General features: G+C 37.8%; 2 protein-coding genes across 3 annotated transcripts in view; one reads left to right on the top strand and one right to left on the bottom strand.

Annotated features, from left to right (window-relative positions):
• Positions 1-882: 882 nt before the first annotated feature.
• LOC141758488 (ankyrin repeat and SOCS box protein 12-like) lies at positions 883-4,500 on the bottom strand. Of its 2 annotated transcripts, none has more exons than XM_074619964.1 (3): positions 4,348-4,500; positions 2,727-3,497; positions 883-1,178 (listed from the first exon to the last, which is right to left on the bottom strand). In XM_074619964.1, the coding sequence occupies exons 2-3, from the start codon at positions 3,487-3,489 to the stop codon at positions 1,027-1,029; spliced, it is 915 nt and encodes a 304-aa protein (XP_074476065.1). In that variant the 5' UTR covers positions 3,490-3,497; positions 4,348-4,500; the 3' UTR covers positions 883-1,026. The 2 variants fall into 2 exon arrangements, with proteins under 2 accessions (XP_074476065.1, XP_074476066.1); XM_074619965.1 differs by having other exon boundaries at positions 2,727-3,494; positions 4,348-4,499.
• Positions 4,501-6,889: 2,389 nt separating this feature from the next.
• The window catches only part of pkd1b (polycystic kidney disease 1b), a 36,191-nt gene continuing 33,120 nt past the window's right edge, over positions 6,890-9,960 (top strand). The window contains exons 1-4 of the mRNA XM_074620904.1: positions 6,890-7,059; positions 8,276-8,456; positions 8,548-8,750; positions 8,833-8,951. Coding sequence (XP_074477005.1) covers positions 6,984-7,059; positions 8,276-8,456; positions 8,548-8,750; positions 8,833-8,951 — 579 coding nt within the window. The 5' untranslated portion in view covers positions 6,890-6,983. The remainder of the gene's footprint in view (positions 7,060-8,275; positions 8,457-8,547; positions 8,751-8,832; positions 8,952-9,960) is intronic.

Here is a 9,960-nt window from a genome sequence, read left to right as displayed (position 1 = left end):
TGGCAATACTTGAAGTCTGGTGTTTGATTTGGTAATTTATGGGACAGCCAATGAATGGTTTGATTTTGCTTACTTGCTTATTCCAAATGTGTTTTTTTTTTATGAGTTATGCAGATTATAGTAATTTGTTGACTTACTTAATAATACTAGTCTCCTTTTCAGCCAAATGTAGTGCCTTCTTCTTTTCAGTGCGCAGACAGTCTGCTGCCATCTACAGGCCAGTTGGAAGAATCACATGTTGAGGTCCATGTCTAATTGTTTAAATGCTGAAGTTAACGCTGAATAACATGTGAAGTATTTATATAATTAAACAACCAATTGATTCTCAGTTTTCTTCAGTTTATATGCTTATGAATGTATATAAATATTAAATGTATGAAATGTCTAAGGAATGCTCTATAATATAGCTTTATGATGATGTTAACATTTGGCTCAAAGCACTACTGTACAGCCTCACAGAGCCTCTAGCATGGCTGTAAAACAAAAAACAAGGGGTTAACTTAAAAATGTAATATTTTCTTAAAAAGTTTACTGGCAAATTTAAATAATTAGAATCTGTCATGTATATGTTATAAGTATATATAAATGACTGAGGAGACCTGAGGAGCAAGTCTTTACACTTTGAGAGGGTTACATGTGACTTTTATTCTTAATTCTAAGAATGAGAGTTAGAATTACGCTATTTTCAAACATTTTTACACAAAAATATGCAACCTGACCTTGAGTCATTTTCAGAATTGTTTAGCTTTCACAGGACAAAGAGCCCTTCTAAAAGAAGCAACTAACTTGTGATGAACATGTGACTAACTCCCAAGAAACAGCTTCCTTCAGAGAGGTCTTCTTCCAATAGCTACGGGGTGAGTGCTAATAATAAAACATAAGTACACGTACACTTATCCACACATTTAATGTTTTGACTTAAGAGTCAGTCTTAACAGAAGAGCACATGAATAGACATTTAAAACAAAAGTGGTTCGTAGAGTTAAATAAAAATGAATTTACACGATGTGCCTCCGGCTCACTTGGCTACAGAACAGTGACCGGGACCGGCTTGTGTTGCAGGAAGTTAATGAGACTCGTTGGCATGTCCAGCTGCTCGATACAGTGGATCTTGTTGATCTTTTTGAGGTGTTCTCGGACAGCGAGGCGGCACTGTGAAGTCAAGGCCTTTGGATTTCCTGGTGATGACAGGAAAAAGTTAGTACTTGGGTAACACAAAATAATATTATAAAAAAAACAGACTCCTATTGCATTGCACTTCTTTATCTAACAAGATCTGCTTGGGGGTCACATGAATATTTTTTTGTGGCTGTTTGTGATGTTTTATTTGCAAATTGAAGTTCTGCAGCAATAACCTGTGTGCCCTTTAACACGTGTAATTGTTGGACGACTTTTTTTAAAGTAAACTTCACCATCATGAAGAGTATAATTACATACATAAACTGTCTGTCTACTGCCGTGCTGTTGACGCATGATGTAGTATGCTCACGTCACCGATACCCGATCCAGCTATTTGAGTCAGTATCGGCCAGATAAGGATCGTTGCATCCCTAAAAATATTCCGTCATTATAGATAAGATAAGATAAGATATTCCTTTATTAGTCCTGCAGTGGGAAAATTCCCAGTGTTCAACAGCAAAGGGGATAGTGCAAAAAACAAGATGCATCAGCTTACACTGTAAAAAAAAAAAGAAAAAAAAAAAGAGCTAAACAAAGTGTAACAAAATATGAACCATTTAAATAGAAGGAAGTATAAAAGCATTCATTTATTATTGAAACTTTATTCCCCGTATATGTAGAATTGTATCTTTCCTGTAGACACATTGTAAAAAAATGTCTTCTTGGGAAAGATACAAATTTAAAATTTTTAAAAATGTCATGACCTGCTGTGAAGCGATTAAAGAACAGTCAGTGTGTACTGTAACATTTCGGGGAATCTATTATCAGAAATAGAATATAGTATTCATAACTATGTTTCCATTAGTGTATAAATCACCTGAAACTAACCATCGTTGTGTGTTCGTCAGCTTAGAATGAGCTCTTCATATCTACACAGGGAGCGGGTCCTCTTCACGGAGGCCGCCATGGTGCACCACCATGTTTCTACAGTTACAACGGACAAACTAAACTCTGACTCTAGAGAGAGCCTTTGGCGTTTCTACGTTACCTGAAGGCCACCGTAGTTCTCCGAAACGCTTGTGAAACTGCGGTAACGTGAGCCGCAGGGTGTAAAACCGTGGTACCGACAGCCACCGTCTGTAATCAGTTGCTCCTAAAGTGGTGTTTTTATGGTAAGGATGGCCTCTGAACGAGGGCGAACAGCGTTACCACGGTTTTGCACTCGGCGGCTCACGTTACCGCAGTGTTGGAAAGGGAGGAGTGAGCGGAGGGGTGCTCAGTTGGTTGCAATCTGCACTCGCAACTGGCTTTATTGCAAGTTAAAAACTGTTTATTTTTCCCTACAAATATTACCAAATGACTTTGTCCTTTCTAGGAAACTTAATAAATTATTCAGAGATTAAAGGCCCATAAAATAAAGTGGTAACAAAATATAATAAACTATTTCTAAATGTTAAGATTATAACTGCTCAGCTTCAGTAAGTCTTAGTAAGTCTTACTTTGTTGTGATTCAACCTGTTCAAAACAACCTGTTGCTCTCTAACATCCTGTTTGAGGATGGGCACCATCCAGTAGGTTTAAAAACAGACACGTCAAATGTGCGATACCTCTTTCCCGCAGAAGCAGCTCCACCGCCTCGTTCTGCTTCGTGGACTTCTCGATGATCAGCGTAGGGAGGTAGACGTTTGCACCGAAGTCGATCAGGAGCTGGATGTACTCCACGCCACAGCCGTGCCTGAGGCACATCTCTAGCACAGTTTTGGGCTGCTTGATAGAACTCAGCAGCTTTGCATCGGTGCAGTTGTAATCTGGGTCCGCCCCGTAGAGGAGCAGCAGTTTGAAGCACTCCATGTGCCCGTAAACGGCGGCCAGGTAAAGCGGCCCGCTGGACACCCTGGCGCTGGACGTCCAGAGCAAGACTTTGGAGCGGGAGTTCACCTCCGCGCCGCGTTTAAGCAGTTCCTTTAATATCTCCACGTCACCCTCCCGAGCAGCGGTGAGGACGGGGGAGCAATTGTTGGACGCATTCCCGTTGGGGTTGGCGCCGGCTCGGAGGAGCGCTAAGACACAGTCCAGGTATTTCCCGCGGACGGCTGCGAAGAGAGGCGTCTGGGCCTTGACATCCACACAGTCTACCAGGGCCCCGTGGCCCAGCAGCACCTGCAGGCAGCTGAGATGACCTTTGGACACGGCAGCGTGTAGAGGCGTGCCTGCGATGCCCCAGCCGCCTCTGCAGTTGATGACCTTCTTGTAGACTTCTTGGCAGAGCATCTCATCAAGGAGTCTGTCATTGTTTTGTAACACTGCTTGTCTGAGCTGGGAAATCTCACAACTGCTCTCTTCTTCTGCAGAGGTCCTTAGTTGGATCATAGAACCTGCTGGAAATGTCAGACAAAATTAACTACACACCAAATATATATGTTTGACAAAGGCTTACTTTAAGCTATGTGCAGTAACTAGCCTGATTTTCAACCCTACAAAACAGATCTTTCAAATTGCACATATAACAATGCAGATCTTGAATGAGGCTGACAGGTTGCTGTGAACTCATTTATTTATATAATAATGACTTTTACATAAAAGTGTGACCATTTAAAAACGTTTGAAATGTGCTAGCTGTAACATCCATCATTAACAATAACTTTTATCCATTACTCCTATAAGCATAGAAAGCATCAAGACACCCTGTATGCGCTGCATCACCTCCAGAGAAGCCCACTACACCAGACTCCCTTCAAAATGTTTCACACATTAAAGTTGAACGGCTTGTCGACCAGACACACAAGCAGTGGGTCACAACACATTCTCCTTAATGATTAAATAGGGTTTCCTGAAAAATTCGGCGCACACATAATCTATGAAATAATACAAAATTAAGTGCAATACCAATTTCTAAAATGTATATCTCCTAACACGGCGTCGTTGTGAAATACAAAAGATGGGGCGAAAAAACGCAGCTATATAGCTGTGCCTTGGTGTGTTGAATGAATGGCGAACTGACCGACGAAAATACTCTGTATACACGGGATCTATTTACTGTCTCGGTTTAACACTGTCACGTCATGCTAATACCCCCAACAGGAAGGACTTCACTAATATCCAGCTGACAACCACCGATACATACAGTTACATATTAAACTCCGAAACTCGAGTTTCCTGTTTTCTAATGACTTGTGGCATCACAGAGAAGCTGTTGTGTTGTGTTTTCATGGTTTAATATCAGCCTACCTAAGATGTGTCAGGTCACCATCAGCTGCTGCCTTCATCTTCCTGCTTCTTCTTCTGCTTCTTCCTCTTCTTCCTCGTCGTGTTTGTGTTGTGCTTCACATTCACTTTAATGTCGCGTTGCTGCCCTCTAGTGTTTCTGACTGCTATTACAACATGCAGCCACTGGAACCACCAGAGATTTTTACAATGTATATATATGTTTTACAATGTTTATATATGTTATATGTATATATATGTATATATATATATGTGTATATATATGTATGTATATATGTATACATATGTATATGTATATACATGTATATATATGTATATATATATATGTGTATATATATTTAAAACTATCATAAAGTGAATGATTCATTTTGCATTAAAATAATGCATTAAAAAACTCAAAATAATAAACTAGCAATCAAAAGCTTATTCATGAAGCCCCAAAATATTAAATACATTTTAAAAAAAAGACTATATGAAATAAATAATCACATGAATAAATTCTGTGAAATAAATTTATTAACTATTAAATTGTTATTTCATTATTATAATATTATTATTATTTTCATATTAAAAGTTTTATTGGAGTTATTTTTTATTATACAAATTTGAATGTTTAATGCTCTTTTTCAACTGTCATTATTTAATAATGGCATATCTAATTATAATTATACTTTTATTTCATGTCAGATTTTATTCTATTATTTATATTTATATGATTATTATTTTATATGAATAAGTGAAATGGAAAAGTAAATGTTTTTACTTTTGAAAAGAGGCATTTTGAAAGAAAATTTTATAGAATTTAAATAAAAAATAAACTCCAATTCAACTCTGTTTTAAACACGAAGATGAAATTGATGAAGTAACATGTGATGGTAAGTTGGGTTTTAATACTTTGTCAAATTGTTTCACAAATTATTGGTTTATTTAGATATTTTACACAATGATAATTTTTGGGAGTAACTTTACTTTTAATATCTATTTAATATTGAACATTTATGGGTAGGATTGCATTACATTTTAGGTGTCACACTGCTAATATATGGCTCTAAATCAAAGAGAGCTATGTTTAAATATAAGTGATCTCATAATGGAAACTGTAAATATTAAAGCAGGAATGATTTCTGAGATGGAATATGATAAGCAGACACATTAGTAATTGACAAACAAAAAGATATTCCAATTAATAATTCATCATTTAATGAGAGCGTAAGGAAATATAATTACTAATAGACGCATTTAATATTCATTTTATTGCATTCTGTAAATGTAAATTGAATTAGTGGCACACTCCAGACACTCCATAAAAATCTCAGCTATACAAAGTTAAACCATTACGCAGAGATGCAGAGGACCGGTTGTGGGTGAAATGAAATGAGGCAGATTTTATGTATTGTTGAAGACGAACTAAAGTTGGATTTAAATGCTTAATCAGAATCAGAAATACTTTACAGTTACATATCGCTCTTGTATAAACATAAAAAATGTAAGAAATAAAGGAGTATGTAACAAGTAAATTATGTACATAATGCTACAATATAAACAAAATATATGTAAAGAAATATAAGTACTAAAATGAAAAATAAGAAAATGAGAATATAAAAAATAGGAAATATGTACAAATATTTGCATTAAGATGTGCAATAAAGAGCATATAGCCACAGTGCAAAAAAGTAAAACCCTGTGAACTACAGATTATATACTGTCAACGCATTTTAAAAAAACAGGACAACGTTTTAGTCAAAAAGTTGCGTACAGAATAAATGTATTAATACTTTCACTATTGGAATTTAGGACTCTATTCAATGTAACCAATACAGCTCGCTCTTGCCGGATCTCCTGTGACAGGAGAGGTTCCTCACAAAGAGAAATACAATTGTATCCATGGCAGCGGACTGACAATACTCAGCTATGGTTGCCTTATCGCTGCCTTCAACTTTATCTGTCCCCTCTCCAGGCAACCCTGATGGCATCCTGTCTTTTAAAGCTATATGTCTGTTTCTTTTTGCATGTGCGTCACAGAGCCTTTTGTCTGCTTAATGATGAGGTCTCTGAGTTATAGAGCTCAAACAACACACTGTGGGCACAATGCAGGAGAAAATAGTTTGAAACATCTTCCTTTGACAATCCAGCAAAACTCTAAATTCTTAAAACATATTAAAAAAAAGCAACAATTTGCACCCAAACAACACTGCTACTACAATGCCTCTTTAGCATGAGGACCCTCAGCTGCATCCCGCCTCAGTGAGTCTGACTGACTCTATTGAGCGCCAGGAGGTTTTACAACATGGTAATGAGCAGCGCTGGCCTCCTCTGTCCACTCTGCTTCTATGGCTGTTGCTGAGAGACAAAGTAGAAGTCACCCAGGCGCTCACACAGAAAGAGAGAGAGAGAGAGAGAGTGGAGAAGAGGCCTTTAAAACAACGACACCACCATAACTCATGGTGTGTTTGCAGGACGAGGGGGGGGGGGTGTTAGTGGAGGGAGATGAGAGCATGGAAGACAACACTTTACACTTGTACAAGAGAGCACTGATGAGGATGAGGGGAGGGAAGAATCTGCATGTTTAATAGAATGAGGGAGTGTATTGATTTCTACAGTGGTGATTTTTCTCAGGAGGATGTGATGCGCTCTACAAGATGACAGGTACACTGGTGCCACAGAAGCAGAGACTGTGGATTCTGTGCGTGGTTTTGATCACTGCAGCAGCTGGAGGTGAGGAGCTTCATTTTATATTAAGACTAAAACGTGAAGTTTTATTTTGGGAAAATTCTAGTTTTGATCGCCAACCCCTGGAGCTGGACACTTGTGATAACTTATTGAGATGTGGAGTCAGTCATGATTGACTGCTGTTATGGCTTCATTATTTTAGTGCAGAGGTGTCAGATGGTAATGATGGTATAGAGGTTAATAAAGGCTGTTGTGATTTTGCAGGTATTGTGTAATATATACAATAACTCAGTAGTTTCCACACAACATGTTTGGCTTTCAACCCCTTAAAAACGCAGGATAATCTAGTTATGACCCCTCGCCAGACATCACAAGAGTCATTCCTCCATTTCAGATTGTTTTTATTTAAGGTATTGTTAAAACCTGAAGGAGTAAACATATTCAGTATACCCCAAAAAATTGAGAACAGTGAAAAAATAAACATCATTTGGGGTTACAGAAATCTTTTTCCGTCTTTCTTTCTGTCTTTCTTTCTGACTTTCTTTCTACCTTTATGTCTTTCTGTATGTCTTTCTGTCTTTCTTTATGTCTTTCTGTCTTTGTGTCTTTCTTTCTTTCTGTCTGTCTGTCTTTCTGTCTGTCTTTCTTCCTTTCTTTCATGATCATGTGACCCCTGAGGTTTATCTTGGGACCCCTTTAGGGGTTTCCGGCCCTCAGGTTGGGAATCACAACATTAACTTAAACTTTACATTATTTTAGACTTTTAGTCTAAATTCTGCTTCCACATTGATGCATCCATAGTATGATGAGGCATAATGAGTGCTTTTACTTCTGATACATTAAGCACATTCTGCTGATAATACTTCTGTACCTTTATGCTGCAGGTTTCCTGCAATGCCATTTAAATCTAAGATATTGTGTTACTCAGGACATTTTACATGTAGAGTAATACTACTCACTTTCTCCAGCTATTGTGGTATTGTTTGTACCGAAATGTTCAGCTCAAATTTCCTGATAAGAGCAACAGGTGATAGACAATCATCACATAATCTTAAAATTAAACATTGCAGGTGAAATGTGAGAATGTGTGTAATCAAAGAAAATGTTCAAAATGTGAAACATCTGTCCTGTAACATCTGTTGTGACTGCCTACTCATGTGACTGTTGAAATAAATAGTACATAAAAAAATGGATTGAATCAGCCAACATGCTCACCTCACAACGCATTTTATTTATCCATAATTTATGTATTGCCTTCCAGAGGACGTTCCTTGTCCAAAAGGTGGTCGGATCGACCTGGCCAGCCGGCGATGCTATTGGCTCTCTGAGAGGACATCCTCATGGCCTGAGGCCCAGAATTCATGCAGAGAGACTCGGGGAGGAGATCTGGCATCTGTTGACAGCCTGGAGCTGCAAAACTTCATCCACTACTCCTTTCCAGTGTGAGTGCTACGAACAACGTGTCTCCTTTCATGTGTTTATATATGCTTCTATTAATATACCCTTTCCACTTTGTTTTCGTGTTCGTTTTAGGAAAACCACTGTGTGGGTATGGCTGAAGAGATCAGAAGGAGAAGGGACTGACCAGGTTGTGGAGTCAGTAAGTCCTGCATGGTGGGCCGGAGGCAGTGAGAGTCAGGGGGGGTGTACTCAGATGGCCTTGGGGACACAGGGACGATGGAGGAAGGCTCAATGTGCTGGACGATACCTCTTCCTCTGTGAAAAAGAAGTAACCGGTAAGACTTTTATTCCACTGGAGAACACCAGAGACACACATTCACAGAAAGCACTGACTTTGGCTGATCCCTCTTCATGCAGAGTCTTTACCGTCTGTGGACAGTTACCTGACTGGATTGGTTCTCATGACCGGCATCTATACTCAGACCCAGATCCACCCCTTCCCCAACGTCCCAGAGATTGGACAACTCGCAGTGGAGGTCGGTAAAGTATCAGCCTAAAACGCTGGTTACCAACCATAAGAGGTCACAAGATAAATTTGAAATGAAAAAAGTATCTGACAAGAGAACATCACTCCTTAGTTCTCACAGCTCACAGACCTAATAAACCTCTGATGAAGGGTTACAGGTTGGCATTGCTTGGTTATAAAAGGTCAGAAACTAAAAAGATTGTGAATCTAGTCAGTTAGACTGTTATCAGGTCATCAAATGGGCGTTATCAGTGGTTATCAGCCTCATACATGTGGGTCAGTTGGGGCCTGCTACACCTACTAACAGGTTTTATTATCGATTCGCATGGCTGATCACCGAAAGAAGGAATCAGAGAAGATGACAACGACCTCTAGCGACCGTAGTAATTATGACAGGAGCAAAAGTGGAAGTGAGTTATTGTATAGAGGTGGGATGGGATACTAACCACAGTACTTTTACCCAGGAGACTGGGGTTCACATCCTGCGTGAAACCAACTACGTATGGATTAATTCCCTTATATATTAACTCTTTTATTTAATTTTCCCTTTAAATTTATTTTTGCATTTATTTTTATTCATTTATTTATTTTTGCACTATTATTTTTTAATGTATGTATTTATTTATGTATTTAAAATATATTTAAAATAAATATATTTAACAATTAATAAAAATAAATACATGAATAAATAAAGGGGAAAATTAAACAGAAGAGTAAATAAATAATATAATTAATACAAAGATAAATAAATAAAGAAGCAAATTAAAACAGAAATGTCACATTTGATCAATTTATTAATGGCTACATTTATTTTTAATATTATTTTGCTACATTTATTTATTTATGGAGTCATATATTTATTCTTTTATTTTTTATTGTGGCAGGTTCTGTCATCCATATTACATGGAGATTGTGCAGTAGCTAACTAATAAATTGTAATAGATTTTTTAAAATCCACTAATTGAGTGAGCTATAACACTAGCCTACTGTACATGTTGCCATTGATAGTGCATGAAAAC

Source organism: Sebastes fasciatus, chromosome 20 (assembly GCF_043250625.1).
Source record: "Sebastes fasciatus isolate fSebFas1 chromosome 20, fSebFas1.pri, whole genome shotgun sequence".
NCBI classification, from domain to species: Eukaryota; Metazoa; Chordata; class Actinopteri; order Perciformes; family Sebastidae; genus Sebastes; species Sebastes fasciatus.
Note: the sequence above shows the minus strand (reverse complement) of the source record. Positions and strands in the feature narration are given on the sequence as shown.

Excerpts from the sequence above, each read along its gene's own strand:
- LOC141758488 (XM_074619964.1), bottom strand. The coding sequence starts at position 3,489 with ATGATCCAACTAAGGACCTCTGCAGAAGAAGAGAGCAGTTGTGAGATT. Across the intron at positions 1,179-2,726 it reads GCTGCTTCTGCGGGAAAGAG|GAAATCCAAAGGCCTTGACT; the intron begins GTATCGCACATT and ends TGTCATCACCAG.